The following is a 19,559-nucleotide window of genomic DNA, read 5'->3' on the forward strand; positions in this document are numbered from 1 at the left end:
GGTAGTGAATATGAAGATGCTTTTTGTCCATACTGAAGAAAAATTACCCCAATTATGTAATAATCACATGTACTTTAACAGTGGAGAGATCTGGCATTTACCTTTTAATCAGTTTAACAAAATGTAACTCACATAATGTACCTCCCTCCACATGTAATGTGATAAGCCAAAAGTATGACCTGAATTTATCAAGCTTCTTAGACCTGATTGCTAGTTTACAGGAAATACAGGAGGCAAAGCAACAAGATAAAAGACATCATAAGAAACAAGTTCAGAATGTGGGATATTGTCTAGGAAAACTGCACTATGGGAATCTGGCGGCCCAGTGGTGAGGCCTCTGCTTTCACTGCAGAGGGCAAACATTCAATCCTTAGTTCAGCTGGGGAACTAAGATCCTACAAGCTGGGTGGTGCAGCCAAAAAAAAACCACTGCACTGGATTCTTCAAAGATGATGAAAAAGAGAAAGGGGTGATAATAATTGTTGATGCTGGGTGAGTATTGAGAGTTTATTGTACTACTTTTGTATATGTATGAAATTTTCCATAATGAAAGATTCAACAAGTGGAGGGGAGAGGGGTTTAAAAGATACTAAAGAGCCACAAGATACTGAGCCAGGAATAGACTCACAAATGCCCAAATGATTTTTGACAGGTGCAAAAGCAATTCAGGAGAGGAGGGATAGCTTTTCAACAAACGCTGCTGCAACAATTGCATAGCCATCTGCAAAAATAAAAATTCAGTAAGACTAAGCAAAGAAATCTTAGACATATCAAAAGCATGCTGCATAAAAGGAAAAAAGTGATAAATTGAACCTCATCAAAATTAAAATAATTTTCTCTGCAAAAGACTCTCTAAAGAGGATGAAAAGGCATTACACGCTGGGAGAAAAGGTTTGCAAATCATATATCCAACACAGAATTTAGGCTAGATAATTCTCAAAACTCAGCAATAATAAATAGATCCAATTAGAAAATGGGCAAAGGACAAGAACAGGTATTTTACCAAAGTACAGATCGGCAAGTGAAAAGATACTCAACATCATTAGCCACTACAAAAAATTGCAAGATAAAAATCTGTACAGCTATCAGAAGAGATTTAAATATTTTAACGCCAAATGCTGGCAAGGATGCAAAGGAACTGAATCTATTACATTGCCAGGAATGAGAAATAGTACAGCCACTGTGGGGAATAATTTGGCAGTTTCTTATAAAACCGAACATGAATTTACCATATGACCCAGTATTTGCACTGTGAGCATTCATCTCAAAAAAATGAAAACTCCTGTTTACACACACACAAAAGCCTGTATGTGATTGTTAAAAGCAGTTTTATTTGTAATAGTAATTTGTAATAACTCATCAAATATCCTTCAACAGGTAGTTAAAAGAAGCTGCAATATATACCATGGAATACTTACTACTTTGCAGTAAAATTGAATGACCTATTGACATCTGCAGTGACTCAAGTGTATTCCAAGAGAATTATGCTGAGTAAAAAATCCTATCTCGAAAGGTTGTATACTGTATGGTCACATTTATATAATACTCTAAAATAACAAAAGTATAGGAATGAAAAACCAGATTAGTGGTTGCCAGAGGTTGGGGATGGAGAGACAGAGCAGTGGAAGAGGGAGGGCTTGCACTTAGGGAGGTCTTTGTGTTGGAAGCATTATGTATCTGAATTGTGATGGTGGTTCCCCAAATCTACACGTGATAAAATGACAAGTACACACACATTGTACCAGTGTCAGTTTCCTGATTTTTATCTTAAATTATAATTATGTAAGATGTACCCATTGGTGGAAACTAGTTGAAGGTTATTATTATCTTTGCAACTTCCTGTGAATCTGTAAATTCATACTAAAAAGCAAATGAAAACTAAACAGCCGTACCAAATACAGTGTGTGAAACTGACTTGGAAAAACAATGAAGTCTATATTTTCGGACAGTTGGAAATTTGAAGATGACTGATAATAGATATTAGGAAATTTTTGTTAATTTTCCTACCTGTAATGATGGTATTGTTAGTGTCCAGATTATTATTATTATTATTAAAAGATACATATAGAAGTATTTGGAATGCGTGTTTTGATGATTACAACTTTAAAAATATGTTTTTCAGTATGTATAGAGAGATAAGGCAAACGTTGTTTAGTTGCTCAGTAATGTCGGACTCGTAACTCATGGGCTGTAGAAGCCCACCTGGATCCTCTGTCCGTGGAATTCTCCAGGCAAGAATACTAGAGCGGATTGCCATTTCCTTCTCCAGGGGATATTTTGAACTCGGATCTAATCCTGTCCCCCGCAATGGCAGGCAGATTCTTTACCACTAAGCCACCAAGAAAGCCCAACGCAAAGAGAGTGAAGTGTTAGTTGTTGAGTACAGGCATTCATTGTACCATTCTCTGTACGTTTGATACTTCCAAAATAAAACATTTGGGTCAAAATGATTAGGGCCTTCTACAGATGGATCCTCTGTAGCTTCAGGCTGCCGGCTGCGCGCCTCACTTCAGTGCTCTTGCCAGGCATAGGAATGCCCCTTGCCCTGAGGTTCAGAGTCCCCAGTCCACCTGCACTCTTCCTCTAAGCTTGTTCTTCCATCCCTGATCGGTAGCGAAATTGGACACGCAACGAGAAGACAGTACCTCCGAGATTCCTAGAGAGGCTGGTCTGGCGACTTGGGGAGCCGGAAGCCCATCCCCAGGCACTTCCTGTCCGGTCATTGTTCTCGTGCCGGTAGGCGCCGGTGTCCAGGCCACCCGCCTTCTGCTCCAGAGCTCGCGAGCTCCGGCCGTGCTTCTGCTCCGCGCGCGGTGAGCGGGGGTGGTGTGGCCTGGGCGCGAACGTCGGGGGCGCGGGAGGGTCCATTCCAGGGGTATGCCCGCCTCGTCCTCCCTTCGGGGACCCCAGCACTGTCTGTCCCGGGGCGGCTCTGCGCCCCGCCACTTCGGAAACCTGCTGCTGGCTACCTATCGGGGGCCTAGCCCGGGTGTAGGTTGGATACGAACCGCCCCAGGGGTCCAGCTTATCCCAGGAACAGGGCTGTGTGGCGTCTGAAGGTGGAGGAGATGGGTTGCCACGATTGGAAATAGGGAAAGGACGTTGAAAGGAAGCCCATGATAGGAGACAGTGCTGTCCAGGGCTGGAGGCCAGTTAGAGTATCAACAGTCTGATGACAATACCCAAAGTAGGCAATCTTGTGTATACACGGGTGAAACGAGTATTAAGGACCTTCCTCCCTGATAAAATTCTACTAGTCATGGAAAGAAGGATTCTTCAGAATTAGGATTTGTTGCAGGACTGAAATATTGCACTAGTCAAGAGATGCAGTGTATGGAATAAGTTGCCAGTAAGTTAATGCAGAATAAAGTATATGATCACTTCAATAGTAGCAAAAGAGAACTTAATGAAATTTAGCACTTCTCCCCTAATAAGACTTCTAAAGGGAAATAGGAAAATTTCAGTTTCTCCATTATCAGCTATAATGGTAGATTATTTTACTCACAGATTAAAAACAAAAAAATCTGTTGGCTTGGCTGTGATACTGGGGAACTGTTAGTTGGTGGTAATATGATTTGTTTCAGTCCTTTTAGAAAGCAGTTGGACAATATGTGTCACCTATAAAATCCTTTGGTTAGTAATCCCTCTATTCTAAAGGAATAATTAAGCAGCAGAAAAAACTATTTGCATGAAAAGAATCTTAAGAATTATTTTAAGAAATAAACTGGAAACAAGGTTCTTTTACTAAGGCAATGATTAACAAATAGGGGCTGGTTTAGTAAATTATAATATTATAGGTATTATATAATATATAATATTTATATTGTATTTAAATTATGTATATTGTAATATTTAGAGTACCATGCCAGAAGGAGGTGGTGTTGTATGTACTTAACATTGAAACATCTACCATCTTAAGAGTGCTGCTTTATCTTACAGAAAAGTTGAAAGAAATAGAAAAATATAAAAATCAAAGGAAGAGGCCCTTAAAACCACTTGTGATTATATCACCCAGAGATAACCACTCCTAACATGTTGGTGTCTAGTGCTAAGTTGCTTCAGTCATGTTCAACTCTTTATGACCCCATGGACTGTAGCCCACCAGGCTCCTCTGTCCATGGGATTCTCCAGGCAAGAATACTGGAGTGGATTGTTGTGCCCTCCTCCAGGGGATCTTCCTGACCCAGGGATTGAACCTGCATCTTTTATGTCTCCTGCATTGCCAGGCGGGTTCTTTACCACTAGTGCTACCTAGGAAGCACAGTTGGTGTCTAGACTGCCAGTCTTTTTCTTGAGAGTCTTTTGTCCATACTGTTGTTCTTGGTGCTTAAAACAAACAAACAAAAAACAAAAAACTTTGCATTGTAATGACCCTTCTTAAAAAAAACCATGGTGATAATTGTGAAAACATGCATCCCCTAAATTAAAAAGTTCAAGTCATAATTGTCAGTATGGTTGGAGGTTTTCCCTTAAAACAAGTATCCTAAATTCTTCAACATACAGTGATTATCTCTCTGGAGATGAGCTAGGGGTAATTTTTTTTAATCATTTTCTGTATTTTTTAAGTTTTTACAATTAAATTATATTAACTGTTATAATCAGGGGAAATCAATAAACATTACACAAAAGTGTTTGTAACGTGATCATTATGGGGATAAATTGCTTATTTACAGTCCAACTCCTTCCGTCCTGTTGAGGAATAGAGCAGACCCTGTGCTGTAGTGGCTGCTGCCTGGACAGTGGTGACCTGTGGTTTTAGTGGCATTCAGACAAACCTCTGCTCTACTAACAGTGTTTTCTGATTTCCCAGTAGATACTACTCATCATGGCCCTGGGAGGAAACTCGGGAAGAAGCTTTTGAAACTTGAAGATTAGATGGGGCTTGACTTCTGCTGGGCAACCCCCAGCCATAAAAATTCTGCTGAGCAGAGACGATGACTGCAGAATTGAGAGAGGCTGTGACCCTGGCCCACTGGGGCCCAGTGACAGTGAAAAAAGAGGAGGAAGAGGAGGAAGGCTTTGTGGGCCAGGCATCCAGCCAGCAAGTGTACTCTGAAAACATCAAAGTCTGGGCTCCTGGGGAGGCTCCTCAGACATGCCTCCCTGTGTCAGAACAGGAGGAAAAGGTAAGCAGTGGTCGGGGAGGAGGGAGGGAGGATGGTCCTAATGATTGCACATGATTTCAGGAGGGACCCTGTCCTTCTGCTTCCACACCTGGAGTCTTGTTTCCTGGCGAGGGCTCTGGCCTTTAGTCTTTTGCAATTTAATTGAAACATACTATTCTATTGATGTTGACATTCAGTACTTTCTATAAACCAGTGCTTCTCAAACTGTGCTACAGTTTACAATTACCTGGGGAGCTTTTTATAAAATCATGATACCTATGTCATATCTCATGTAAGTGAAATCAGAATCTTTGGGGAAGTGGGCCCCAGAGCTCTGTATTTAAAAAAAAAAAAAGTTCTTCCAGTGATTCCAGGCATGATTTGATAACTCTTACATGTACTTCTCAAACTAATATGCCTAGGAATCACCAGGAGTTGGGATCAGGGGATATGAGGTCTTGTCAAAATGCAAATTCTGATTCAGGAGGTCTGGGGTATTGGTCAGAGACTCTGCAGTTGTCACACGCTCCCAGTGATGGTGATTCTGCTTGGCCACAGACCGTGATTTGAGTCATGAGGCTGTATGTTTTCAAACCCACACCTCACCATGACTATCCCTATGAGGGCAGAGGTACCCCAAAGCCTCTGTAATAATATGACCAGAACCTTGCTTCTTTGATCTTTAGGCCTTAGGAAGATCTACTCTGAAAAATCTCCCCATGTGCTTTCTTGTCTTGTCATGCACTCACTGACAAGTTAGGTTTGGGTAGTAAAATGAAGTCAAAGTGACAGAGGAAAAGGTAACAGGCTTGCTTCTCTGCCTAACTCACCTTGGGGATTAGGGAAGACTCTCTGGCTTCCTTTTCCCTTTTTTTTTAATAGTTGGTGTTTTTCTCTCTTTTTTTTTTATGGCTTCCAAGAATAGGTGCTTATGTTCTCATCCTCAAAGTTATGATCATACCACCTCCCACTGACAGTCTCCTCATAAACCCACCTGTGCCTGCTTGTTTCTAGGGTCAGAACGTGTTCTGGGACATGGCTGTAGTCCTGAAACCAACACAAGAGGCACCTGCTGCTTCAACTCCAGGCAGCTCTTCATTACCAGGGACTCTGGCCAAGAGCGAGCTACTGGACACTCATGGGAACATGGCCTGTTTAGGTGAGGTCAATCCTCTGATTCAGAATCTGTCTGTTGAGGTTTCTCAAAATCTTTTTAGAGGCTGCTGGTCTGGTCTCCTAGCCTGAGCAACAGAGAGTACTGAGGTATTGAAGGTGTCAGGGAGAGCTGGGCAGAGGAATACTGAAAGATGCCTATGAATTTGTCACAGGAAATGGCTTATTTTGCATACAGTTTCAAGACACCAGGCAAACACAGGCAAACTCCAAATTTAGCTTTTTTAAAAAAAATAATTTTACTTATTTATTTATTTTTGGCTGTGCTGGGTCTTTGTTGCTGCGAAGGCAGTGGCTTCTCTGTTGCAGATCACAGACGAGGGAGCATGGGCTTCAATAGTTGCAGTTCCTGGGCTCTAGAGCGCTGACTCAGTAGTTGTGGCACACAGGCTTAGTTGGTCCTCGGCAAATGGGATCTTCCCGGATCAGGGACCAAACGTGTCTCCTACTTGGCAGGCAGATCCTTTACCACTGAGCCATCAGGGAAGTTCTCCAAATTTAACTTTTGATCACATTTATTGTTCAGCAAATTTCATATCTATGCACACATGCAGACACATGTCCTCTCCCTACGCTTCGTGTTTGTTGTAGCTTGGTGAGCCTACAAGAGAAGCTAACTAAGATAAGAAGGGTCACCTTTTGTGGTGATTTTTTGAGGTGTTCTGTTTTCATAGGTCTTTGTGGACTTTCTAGAGGATTTTGAGCACTTGTGTCAGCCATGATGATGTCCAAAGTTGGTCATGATGGCTGACTCACCACCTGGTTCTCCAGGCTGGGACTCAGGATATGCCTGGCTAGCAGTGGTGGAAGCTTGTGAAGTAGGGACCTGTCACTGGGTCACGTGTGTGGTCACCATAAGTCCTGTATTGTGGAAGCAGTACCTGCATGCCTGCCAAGGCCCCTCTGGCACTGACATGCTATGAGTCTGCCTGGCCAGGGCTGTGCCTGAACATTCTGGACCCTCTCTCCTCCCTAGCCAGTTCCTCAAGCATTTGCAAACCAAGTCCCTTTCTTAAACCAGTGTTGTGGGGAAGGTTAGGATGGCCACCTTTCATATTTCTATGTCTTCTTTAATTCCCCAAACTCTCAGTAACTTCTCTTTCCCATCTTTTGCTTTCTGTTCCAAGCCTGCTGGCACATTCCCCTGTGTATCACTTCTTTTCTGTTTCCCTGCTTTATCAGACATTCATGGTCTGAACTCCAACAGGTGCACCCATCCACTAGGAATGGCCACTGTTTCCTATTTTTCTTTTTTTGGCTGTGCTGGTCTTTGTTGTAGCAAGTGGGCTGTGGGCTTTCACTAGTTGTGGTGCACCAGCTTCTCACTGTAGTGCAGGGGCTTTTGTTGCAGAGCATGGGCTCACTGGTTGCCTCGAGGGCTTCTCTAGTTGCAGCATTCGGGCTCTCTAGTTGGGGTGCACAGTCTTAATTTCCCTGTGGCATGTGGGATCTTAGTTCCCCAACTAGGGATTGAACTTGTGTCCTTTGCATTGGAAGACTGATTCTTAACCACTGGACCACCAGGGAAGACCAGATGACGATTTTCTTTCCCTGCTTTTCCCAGCCAGGACTCACCTTTCTGCCAGCCATTTCTGCCGTTACAGGTAATGGCAAGAACACTGACCTCTAGCAATTGAGAGGGGAACCCCAGTGTAGTTGCTGCCCTATCTGTGAGAACTCTTTAACCTTGAGCAAGTCCATTCTTTTTCTGAACCTCCATTTTCTGTTCTGTGAACTTGGGTCTGTTCATTCAGTAAATACAAGATTTGTTGAGGACCTGCTTCGTATGTCCCCAGCTGTATAACAGGTGCTGGACATAGAGCAGTGAGTGAGAACAGCCTTACACTTTTTTAGCTCCCATAAAGTGAAGGGAAATACTTTCATCTTGATAATAAAATTGTCTAGTATACATGAAAGTACTTTGGAAATTTTGATGTTAATGTCTGAGAGTTTTATTTATAGTTTGGTGTGTACTCATTAATATTGAATTTATTAAGGTTGATACATTAAAATTAAAAAAAAAAATTTTTTTTTAAATTGTTAGCCATACCACACAGCATGTGGGATCTTAGTTCCCTGACCAGGGATCAAACCCTCTCCCCCTGCATTGGAAGTGCAGAGTCTTAACCCCTGGACTGCCAGGGAAGTACTTAAAGTTTATATATTTAAAACAAGTTTTTAAACTTTTCAGTATAACTTGTTTTTATTTCCTTTGTACATCTGGAAAAATTCAGAAGATGGGGCTTCCATGATGGCTCACTGGTAAAGAATCCACCTGCCAATGCAGGAGACACAGGTTTGATCTCTGATCTGGAAAGATCTCATATGCCACAGAGCAACTAAGACCATATGCACTATAACTATTGAGCCTGTGAACTCGAGAGCCCATGCTCTGAAACAAGACAAGCCATGGCAGTGAGAAACCTGAGCATCACAACTGGAGAGTAGCCCCCACTCACTAGAACTAGAGAAAAGCCCAAACAGGAACAAAGACCCAGCACAGCCAAAAATAAATAAATAAATCTATTTTTTAAAAAAAAGAAAAAAAAGGGGGGGAATTCTCTGGTGGTCCAGTGGTTAGAACTCCTCGCTTCCACTGCTGAAGGCTCAGGTTCGATCACTGGTCAAGGAACTAAGATCTCAAAAGCCATGTGATGTGGCCAGAAAACAAAAAACCAGGCAAGGAAGAGTGAAGAGGTAGTAGGGGAAAGGGGTAACAAGGAGAAAGTAAGGTAAGAAACAAGATATAAGAGCAGTTTTAAACTACAGGGAGAAAAATGGAGTAGAGTTAAAAAAAAAAAATCAGAACAGTAGAAATAGATAATAACCAAAAAAAGATTAGCTTTTCAGGGTTTTCTGTTGTTGTTGAAGTCGGGTTTTTGTTGTATCCAGGGCTCAGCCATTCTCTTTCTCTGACACTGCCCTTCCTGAGTAACTGTGCTGGAGTTTCATTACCATGGTTGCATTACTATGGTCTTAGCCAGCAACCAAACTGGACTGTCCTCCTTGCCCAGTGTTGCTCTGTGCCTTAAATGTCCCCATGCCACCCACTCCCTTCTTGGTTGGAGAGTTGCCCTAGTCTGTGCCAGTAGGGTGTCTGGATGCTCGATTCCCCTGTGCAGTTGTTCATGACCTGCAGCTCACAGCTGACTGAACTCAACAAGCTTCCCCATCTTTATGAATTGACCATCCTATTCTTTTTCTAGGTCATAAAGATATGAAACTTACATTTTCTCTTTTTGTATGTTTGTTTCAGGTGCTGAAACCGAAAATCCACAGTTATTGGTTCCAAAAACTGAAATATGTGATGAAGCAAAAAAACCCTTCATCGTTTCAAGAAGAATCCAGAAAGTTGACTCTCAAGGACCCAAGTTAGGAGAAGCCTGTGAAAATAGGAACATGTTAAAGAGGCAAAGAATAAAGAGGGAGCAGAAAGATTTTGGACAGGTGACAGTGAAGGACTGTCACCTCCCTGAAAACCTCAAAGAAGAGGAAGACCACAAGTGTCCCAAATCTGAGGAGCGATACACCCTCAGTTCTGGCTCTGTTAAAAATCAGAAAAGCCAGCCTGGGCAGAAACCTTTCACATGCAGTGTGTGTGGGAAAGGCTTTAGCCAGAGCGCAAACCTCGTGGTGCATCAGCGAATCCACACTGGGGAGAAACCCTTCGAATGTCACCAGTGCGGGAAGGCCTTCATTCAGAGTGCAAACCTTGTTGTGCATCAGCGAATCCACACTGGACAAAAACCCTATGTTTGTTCAAAGTGTGGGAAAGCCTTCACCCAGAGTTCAAACCTGACTGTACATCAAAAAATCCACTCCTTAGAGAAAACCTTTAAGTGCAACGAATGTGAGAAAGCCTTTAGTTACAGCTCACAGCTTGCCCGGCACCAGAAAGTCCACATCACAGAAAAATGCTATGAATGTAACGAGTGTGGGAAAACGTTTACTCGGAGCTCCAACCTCATCGTTCACCAGAGAATCCACACTGGGGAGAAGCCGTTCGCCTGTAATGACTGTGGCAAAGCCTTCACCCAGAGCGCCAATCTTATCGTGCATCAGCGAAGCCATACTGGGGAGAAGCCATATGAGTGCAAAGAGTGTGGAAAAGCCTTCAGTTGTTTTTCACACCTCATCGTGCACCAGAGAATTCACACCGCAGAGAAACCTTATGACTGCAGCGAGTGTGGTAAGGCCTTCAGTCAGCTCTCTTGCCTTATCGTACACCAGAGGATTCACAGCGGGGATCTTCCATACGTGTGCAATGAGTGTGGGAAGGCCTTCACGTGCAGCTCGTACCTGCTTATTCATCAGAGGATCCATAATGGGGAGAAGCCATACACATGCAATGAGTGTGGCAAGTCCTTCCGGCAGAGGTCGAGCCTCACAGTGCACCAGAGAACCCACACTGGGGAGAAGCCCTACGAGTGCGCCAAGTGTGGTGCAGCCTTCATCTCCAACTCACACCTCATGCGCCACCACAGAACCCACCTCGTGGAGAGCACATAGAGGACAAGGGAGACCTCCAGGTGCCGATAAAAACCTCCCGCTCCCCAAGTCGGATAGACACCTCTTGGCTGTTTCCTCCTCGGCAAAAATGAAGCCTGCTCTGTCCTACAAAGTTACGGTTTTGGACTTTCCTGGTGGTCCAGTGGTTAAGACTCAGCTTCCAATGCAGGGAGCATGGGTTTGATCCCTGGTTGGGGAAGTTCCATATGCTCTGCGGCCAAAAACAAAAAAAAAGCAACAGTTTTCAGGAGTGTAGCACAAAACACAAGGCAGGCATTTCAGAGGCTAGTTTAAAGAAAATGAAAACGAAGGCCTCAAGGCAAAGATTTTGTTTTTAACGGTACTCCAAGTGATCATATTGTCTGAAGTGGGATGTGGCCTTCTTAGAAATGGGTCATACAGAGCTCCGTGATAAAGATCCTTCTGGGGAAAAGGATTTTTCACTTAATTTTGTTTTTGAAAACTCTGGTAATTTTCCTGGGCAACATGCAGGTTACTGGTGTGTCTGACTGATGGAATTCGGGAGCTTTAAACTTTGTGTTCTAATATTTTGGGTTTAAGCAGTGACTCATGAAGGAAACCACTTGGGGTAGCAATTCATCAACAACTCTCACCTATGAACATGATAGGCTTTCCATTCCCTGGGTAATTTTTTTTGAAAATTAAAAAAAAGAAACCAACTGTCTGCCACTCCTTAAATGGATGGAAGTAGGAACCGGTTGTTTCCCTCATGGTCTGCACCTCATGACAGTTGGAATGGTAAAGCTCTGGGGACTGCTAATGAGTCTCTTCGGATCATTTCCCAGCCTACATGGGCAGTCACTTGAGGACAGATGGAGACTGCACAGCAGAGCCACCGACACTGCTGGGCTGTGTTCCTTTGAGAAGATCAGCAAAGTCTTCTAATAACAACCCTGGTTACCACTGCATTCCATTTGAGTGAGACGCTGCTAACAGACCCCTTCACAGATAGAGGAGTCACAGAATAAAGCTGGAGGCATGCCCACTTTGTCTGCTCTCCTTCCACCCAGGCCAGCCAGAGGGCTCAGTTTGGGCGTCATTGTCACTTTCTGAATGATCTGGTCATTAGAAGAAATAATGGAGCCCTTGTAATTCTGAGAGGACCCTCGAGGGAAATGAACAGAGAGGGAGGGGCAGAGTGGGATTCCTATGGTCTTAATTTGTTTTTTTTAGAAATTCAGAGGTATTGGCATATGAAAACTTGTAGGAGGAGGAAGAAACTGGCTAAGGTAAGATACCTTTGTTACCATTTGAGCCTTTATTCCTGGAAAAACAATTTCTACAACTATGCAATAGGTAGAGTCATGTAATAATATTGCCTTGTATTTATATAGAACCTGATTCCTTGTGTACCTTCTTGTGTAGAGTCATAATACCTGGCACTTATATCGTGTTTTCACAGAGATCATTACCTTAATCTCTGTTACACTGAAAGAGCTGTTTGTCCCCTTTACCTGAGAGAGGTCATTTAACCAAGACTAAGTAACAAGTTCAGACCCATGTCCTAAATCCAGGTTCCCTTTGTTCTGCCATGTTCATTCCATGTCTTACACATGTAACCCCACCTGAATCTGGGAGAGTCTGAGAAAGGGGTAGATAGTCTCATTTTTAGGTGAAGAAGCAGAGCTGACAGATTTGGGGGTGTGCCTTAGAGTGACCAGCAAACAGCAAATTTAAAATAGGATTTGAGTCTCTTCTCTTGATTTCTGGGTCTATCTCCATCCAACTCTCAGTGTGTAAACATTATTGTAAATGCTATACCTGGTGAAAGCACTTGGGGGCAGCTCTTGTGGATAAGTCCATGCATTTATTGTCTCATTTCTACAGGACTAAATATTAGTTACATAGCATTTTGTACTTTACAGAGTACTTTGCCATACAAAAGGCATACACAAAAAGCTTATTAATTTTTTAACTTGTTTTCCCCTTTAACCATAGTCTTTCATCAAAGCATGCGTGACTTCTCTTCCCAGTTTCACTCTGAATCATATAGACACAAAAAATCAATACAAGTCACAAGAAAGAACCAAAAGTGCTCATGCCCTCACAGACCCTGATAATGACTCTTTCTGTTCCCAGTCTGGAAGTGGAAAGACCCAAAAATAACACTACATGTCTCTGCTGAGATTAGGAACAAGTTAGGTATTTTCCTCCCTGGGTGATCAGGAGGCTCAGAGAGGGCAAGCAGGTCTGAAGATTCAGGGTAAATTGGTGACACTAATACACTAAGAGGCCGAAAGTGTGCTTTCCTGAAAGATAGCCAAGATTTGTGACCATTAAAATAGTTAAACAGCCTCACGTTGTGTTTTTATCCTTGTAACTAACTGAACACTGAGTCATGGCTGATTGTGATCTCCTCTATTCGTAGGGAGTTCAGAAAAGCTATCCAGATGATTATCATATGAAGCTGTTTGGGAATCACGGACCCAGTGTTTTACAACAGTGGTTTTTTAACCTCATTTGCATGTTTGAATTATCTGAGACACTTGAAAATTTTTCTGTTTTAGGCCTCAGTATTTTTTAAAACTTTGGAAAGGAGTGAACCACTGCAGGCAAGTAAAACCTGCAGGTCACAGATGTGTGTGATCAGAGGTGGAGGAGAACTCTAGTATAAGGCAGTGTTCTGCTTCAGCAGAAAAGGACACTGATTGCATTGGCTTCTGTGCCTCTAACGACCCTTGGCTGCTGAAACTATGACCTGACTCACTGTATTTGTGTTTCAAGTAAATATACTAAACATTTTATTTATATAAGCAAAACAAGTTCTATATAACATACTTTTTTGTTCCCCATTCTACAAAATGACTTGTTACTTTTTTGTTTGTATTTCATCTCCAGATCTGGGTTTCCACAAATCACACCCAGGTTCAGGACCGCTGATCCTACACAAATCATGTGAGCCTAGTAAGTTGCTAAACAGATCAGATCCTTCCCCACCTCATAACAACTTTCCCTCCCAATTAAATTCCAACCCTCAAAATAAATTACCACCTACTTTTTCCAGTAGGGTTTCTGGTAGGAGAGGAGTGACTACCCTTTGTTATCAAATGTGGCTTAGGTTTTCCTTTTCCTTGGGGTCATTGCCTTTCTTTTTTTTTTTTTAATGCAAACTTAGATCCCCCACCAGGAATCGAATCCTCCCTGCAGTGGAAGCTCACAGTCTTAACCACTGCACCACCAGGGAAGTCCCTTCATCTCCCTTCTTCCTAGGCTGGTCTTGCCAGAAGTGGATGGGAACTCTGAAGCCCCATTTTCTTAAGTTGCTGAGAACTATCAGTCTTTCAGCTCTCAGACAGAGAGCTAGGCCTAATGATGAGCATTAAGGGTAGAATGCAGAAGTCTGTTTTCCCCTTAAGTGAGACCAACAGATGTATGTTACGTGGAGCAAAGGGATGCAAAAGTGAATCAGGTACGGGTGCTTTAAGGGCCTGGGGGAGAGATTCCTCATCAGCATACATGCACATAAGCACACACCCCCCTCTCAAACACAATTGGCTGTGAATCCTCCAGGCTCAGGAAGCTAGTCCTTCCACCCCTCTCCCCTCTAGGTGGCTGTCCTCCCACTTCTGTCACTTCCCACCTGTGTGCCTCACCTTTCTGGGGTCGCGGTCCCTTTGAGAATCTGGTGGAGGTTGTGGATTCTCTTTAGAAGAAACTCAGATTGCATGCTCAGTTTTGTGTTCATTTGTGGAGGCATATCGGAGAAGGCAATGGCACCCCACTCCAGTACTCTTGCCTGGAAAATCCCATGGACGGAGGATTTTCCGTCCATGGGGTCACTAAGAGTTGGACACTACGGAGCGACTTCACTTTCCCTTTTCATTTTCATACACTGGAGAAGGAAATGGCAACCTACTCCAGTGTTCTTGCCTGGAGAATCCCAGGGACGGGGGAGCCTGGTGGGCTTCCATCTGTGGAGTCGCACAGAGTCGGACACGACTGAAGCAACTTAGCAGCAGCAGCAGTGGAGGCATATAAACTCCCTGAGACCAATCTGAGGATCCTTTGGGGTCTCAAATCACACCTGGGGATGTACTATGTAATCACCCACACCTGCTACAGAATGGTGACTATTTTTTTGGCTGTGTGTGACTTGTGGGGTCTTAGTTCCCTGACCAGGGATTGAACACCAGCCCCTGCAGTGAAAGTGCTGGATCCTAACCACTAGACTGCCAGAGAATTCCCAGTGACATTTTTCAAAATCAACATCAGACTACAGAATCTCTAGGGATGTTGCCCAGACACATAACCTTTTCAATCTTGCTCCTCCTGGATTCCCCCCCTGCCCCCCTCAGCAAATGGTAGCATCATCCAGCACCCATACTGGAATCCCAGGAGCCATTTCTGACTTCGAGTGTATCAGGCATTGATGACAAAAATAGTTATTATGCACTCTCTTTGTGGCAGACATGGTGCTAGGTCCTGGGGTACCAAACCAAGCAAGGCCTGCATTTGCCTCTTTTCATGTCTCTCACTGGAAAGCTGGATCTCTTAATATGATTTATTTACCAAGCTCTTCATCATCTCTTTCCAGCCTATTTGTTTCGTTTCTCATGCAACTTTACTGCGGCCTGGAGGCAGCTTGCTCTCGTGGTACCTGTGATCTCTCATTACCACGCCCCATAGCCCCCTTCTGCTTTGCCTAATATTTGGTTTCTTTTAATATTTGGCTCAGGCCCATCTCTGGGAAACCTCTGACCTCCCCATGGCTAAGAAGTAGTATATTTACAGGTATAGAAGAGCATGATACTTGTATCCAGAGTTTTACTTTGGGCTTTAAATAAGTGAAAAACACCTGGATTCAAAATTGTGTATATAGTGCAGTTCTCGTAAAATGTTGTTACATACACTGTATACTCTTTAAAAGTATATAGATAAAATACATGAAGGAAATATTAAAAAAAAGTTATAAATGTTTAAGTGACTTTTTCGGAGCCATACAAATGGTAAATTGCAGAGCTTGGGCTCAAGCCCAGGTCCTAGGGATAATGGAATTATAGGTGATTAAAATTTTTTAAAGTAATTTTCATATTTTTTATAAGGAACAAAAATTTTATAATCAGGAAAAATATTTATTATAATCACAAACTTAGTTTTATTGTATTAACTATAAATAGTATCTCTAATTCTCCATTTGGTAGAATGTGGGATGCACCCTGCTCTGTCTCCTCCCCATGTCCGCCTCTCTGCCTCTGAAAGTGTCAAGTCTGACAATTCTTAAATTCTGTTCTGTAACCATAGTCTTTTATGCTTTGTTTATTGATTTGTTCTGAAAGTTGAAATAAACAGCATGAATGTTATTATGATTGTATGCATGTTCACTGCAGATGTAAGTAATTTATTGTGATTTCTATTTCCTTTTTGGAGCAGCATTTTGTTTTTACTGAAGTTTCTAGTTGTCTTTCTTTTTCGCTTGTGCTGGTTGCTTTTAACACGTCCTTGGTTATTTCCAAATTCTGCATCCAGTTAGACACTCTTTGAGTCCCCCTTTCTCCTGTATATATCCCTTCCAGAGACCTCCAGCCTCCTGCTTTAGTCTGTCCATGATGTTTGTTTGTTTTTAATTAAAAAAATTTTTTTGGCCATACTACGCAGCCCGGGAGATCTCAGCTCCCCGACCAGGGATCAAACCCATCCTCCATGCAGTGGAAATGCAGAGTCTTAACCACTGGACCACCAGAGAAGGCCCAGTCCTTGGTATTCTTTATGCCTACTGTCCAGTTGTTACAGTGGTACACAGCATCATAAATTCCACATCTACCTTTTGTTTCCACTCTTGTTTCACTGCAGAGCATCAAGTCACTTACCAAAAAGAGTATGTGGAAGGCAAAATTGTTGGCTGCCTATGTATGTAAAACAACTTCCTCTGCCCTCACATTTGCTTGGTAGTTTGACTGGCTCTGGAATTCTAGGTTGAAAATTTACCCCCAGAGCTTGTAGGCATTGCTTCACTGACGTATAGCGTCTGACATTGTTAATTAGATGCCTGATGGCAGTCTGATTCTTATTTCTTTGACAATAAATAGAACTCACATTTTTGTGATCTCTTTCCCCACCCTTTTCAAGCTCTTAAAGTCTCCTGTTTATCCTTGATATACTCAGTTCCCTAATGGACTCAGTGAAATTTTTCAATCTAGCGACTCAAGTACTTCTAGGAAGTTTTCTCATGTTATTTATGTGAAAGTTTTCCCTTTCCATATTTTTTTTTCTATTTTCACTGCTTTTGCAATTCCTGTCAATCAAAGGTAACTTCTGGATTGATCCTCAACTACTTACTATATTACTTTCATTTCCTTGTCTTATACCATTTTCTGGGAGAGTACCTTGATTATTTTTCAACCTTTCTAGTGAGAGTTTTGGCAGTAATTAATTTCTAAGAGCCTTTTCTTGTTCTCAGTTTGTTCCTTTTGTGTAGCATACTATTCTCATTTTACAGATGGCTCTTAAATCTGAGTATTCTAATTAGAAGGTTTTCCTTAAAGTCTCTTCTGTCACTGAATTGCCTCACCACCTTCATTCCCCTGCTCTAGGCCCTTTTTTCCTTTTGTTTATCTTGTTGACTCTCTTTGGAGGATTTCCTCAAATATGTTGTGATTCTTACACACTCAGATACAAACATACATATATTTGTGTGGTGTGGAGGTAGACAGCTGCCTCCTTTCACTGCATTGCCCTCAACAAGTATTTCAAGCTGTCAATCCCTCCATCTAATTTTATTGTGAATGAAACCACCATTTCCTCCATTTTCTATCCTCTAGAAATTTGTTTCCCTGTGCCATCATTGTTGTTCATATATTTTAAACCATTTTAACCCATTATTGTTTTATTGGAAGCTAAATGATTTAAAAAAGAATGTTGATAATCCTTTGATACAGTAGTACCACTTTTAGAAAACTAAAACCAATTATTTTGACAATGGTTTATACACTTGTCAGTGTTAATATTTTACAAAAAATGAAAACAATCCAAGTGACAATAGTAGAATGATTATATGTGGTGGAATGTTCTGCAACCGCTAAATATCATAATTTAAGGAATCTTTAGTGATACCATAAAATATTTGCAATAATATTAAATGAAACATGCAAAGTATAAAATTCAGTGGTGTGTATAGACACTTCAGTTTTCTTAAATGTATTAATACATGCCTAGAAAAGACTGGAAGGAAATAAATACCTGAGGTATTAACAGTGGTTAAATTTTCCTGCATTGTCTACATTTTCTACAGTGAGCCTAAATTACTTTCATGATCAGAAGGGAAAAATTAAGAAAAAGATCATGGCTTGTTTGGAGTGGTAAGATTTTCTTGTGGGGTGTGGAATGGGTAGTAGGGAACAGCAGAATAAGAGTCAGGGGAAATACAGTGGTCAGTTAACAAGGACTTAGGCGAAGGGATTCAGCTGGAGAATATATGTAACCCCAGTGTTTGTGACATGCAGTTATAGCTGTGGAGAGTGGAGGTTGGGCTGGTGAGGGGAGAAAGGACTCTGGAGACCATACAGACCACTTCTGTCCGAGTCCAGGAGAGACCCTGGATTCTGACCCAGGCAGCAGCAGGGGCCAGAGGAGAAGAGACAGATGGAATGAGCGGGCCTTCGGGGCATGGAGGATCAATCCAGTCCTCCACACCCTGTGACACATGATCTCTGACAAATGGGGCCTACCCCAGACCCCAGGACCCCAGTCCTGGTTTCTTTGTCCCTCTCTGGGGCTGCCCTGTGTCACCCTGGGTATGAGGACGCAACCTAAGTCCTAGCGGGCTACTTGGCTACCCAGGTCCCTATGCTGGGCCAATAGCAAGGTTGTAACTGCTCTGTTAGTTGGAGGGGGTTCCTGTGTGCTAGGCACTCTGCTAAATGCCAAATGTTTTTTATCTCATTTAGACTTCATCTGAGAAGGGAAGTTCTTTTATTATCTACATTCTCTTTATTCTTTTTTTTTGAAATAAGTTTTTATTGGAGCATGGTTGCTTTACAATGTTGTGTTAGTTTCTACTGTACAGCAAAATGAATGAAGGATAGGTATACATATGCCCCCACATTTTTGGATTATCTACATTTTCATAGTCAGTAGTCAGTCAGGATTAAGATAACTGAGGCTAAAGACCATTATCCCCTCGCCCAAGCTATCTTCTCAGTGTGCCTCCAAGAACCCCTCTCCTCATCTAAAAGTGCTTTGTTTAATTGGAACAACAGTGTTTGCCTGTGGTAAGAAGTTCGGTGGTTTAAGAGCAGACAACAAAGAAGTTGTGTCCCTCCCTGCCCAGAGTACCCCAGTATGTGCATCACAGAGATAACTGTTGTCAATTTCTTGGGGATCCTCCCAGACGTGCATTTATAGTTTTATATATCCTCACACACACATGCACACACACGAGCTTAGGATACTTTTTTTTTTAACTCAGTGTGTCTTGGAGATGGTTTCTTTGCCTGTAAGATCTATCTCATTCTTTTTTTCACTACTGTGTGATATTCTGTTGTATGGATGCACCATGATTCATGGAGCAAGTGCCCTACTGGTGGCCATGTAGGTTCTTTTCTGTCTTTTGCTTTTACAAACAATGCCATGATGAATATCCTAGCATACTGTCCTTTATCAATTTATCCGGCAGACAAAGTTGTATGCATACAATTTTGTCTGCAGGATAAATTGATAAAGGGTATGTGCATTTGGTATTTAGATAGAAATTGCAAAAGCAGTTCCCAGTATGTGTGTGAAAATGCCCACTTCCCTGAATCTTCTATAATACTA

General features: G+C 42.3%; 1 protein-coding gene across 13 annotated transcripts; it reads left to right on the forward strand.

Moving 5' to 3' along the window:
• Window positions 1-2,711: 2,711 nt before the first annotated feature.
• ZNF35 (zinc finger protein 35) lies at window positions 2,712-16,108 on the forward strand. Of its 13 annotated transcripts, XR_014064739.1 has the most exons (7): window positions 2,712-2,813; window positions 4,811-5,126; window positions 6,120-6,264; window positions 9,535-12,037; window positions 13,177-13,531; window positions 13,647-13,712; window positions 15,343-16,108. XR_014064739.1 is itself a non-coding variant. In XM_081527863.1 (4 exons), exons 3-4 carry the CDS (start codon window positions 6,141-6,143, stop codon window positions 10,785-10,787), a joined length of 1,377 nt encoding a protein of 458 aa, XP_081383989.1. In that variant the 5' UTR covers window positions 2,712-3,349; window positions 4,811-5,133; window positions 6,126-6,140; the 3' UTR covers window positions 10,788-13,103. The 13 variants fall into 13 exon arrangements, 8 of the variants coding, with proteins under 8 accessions (XP_081383989.1, XP_081383985.1, XP_081383984.1 ...); XR_014064740.1 differs by having other exon boundaries at window positions 2,712-3,349; window positions 13,177-16,108; XR_014064741.1 differs by having other exon boundaries at window positions 4,811-5,133; window positions 6,126-6,264; window positions 13,177-16,108.
• Window positions 16,109-19,559: the final 3,451 nt, after the last annotated feature.

The sequence above is a fragment of the Giraffa tippelskirchi genome, chromosome 9, assembly GCF_054371585.1.
Source record: "Giraffa tippelskirchi isolate mGirTip1 chromosome 9, T2T-mGirTip1v1.2.pri, whole genome shotgun sequence".
NCBI lineage: Eukaryota > Metazoa > Chordata > Mammalia > Artiodactyla > Giraffidae > Giraffa > Giraffa tippelskirchi.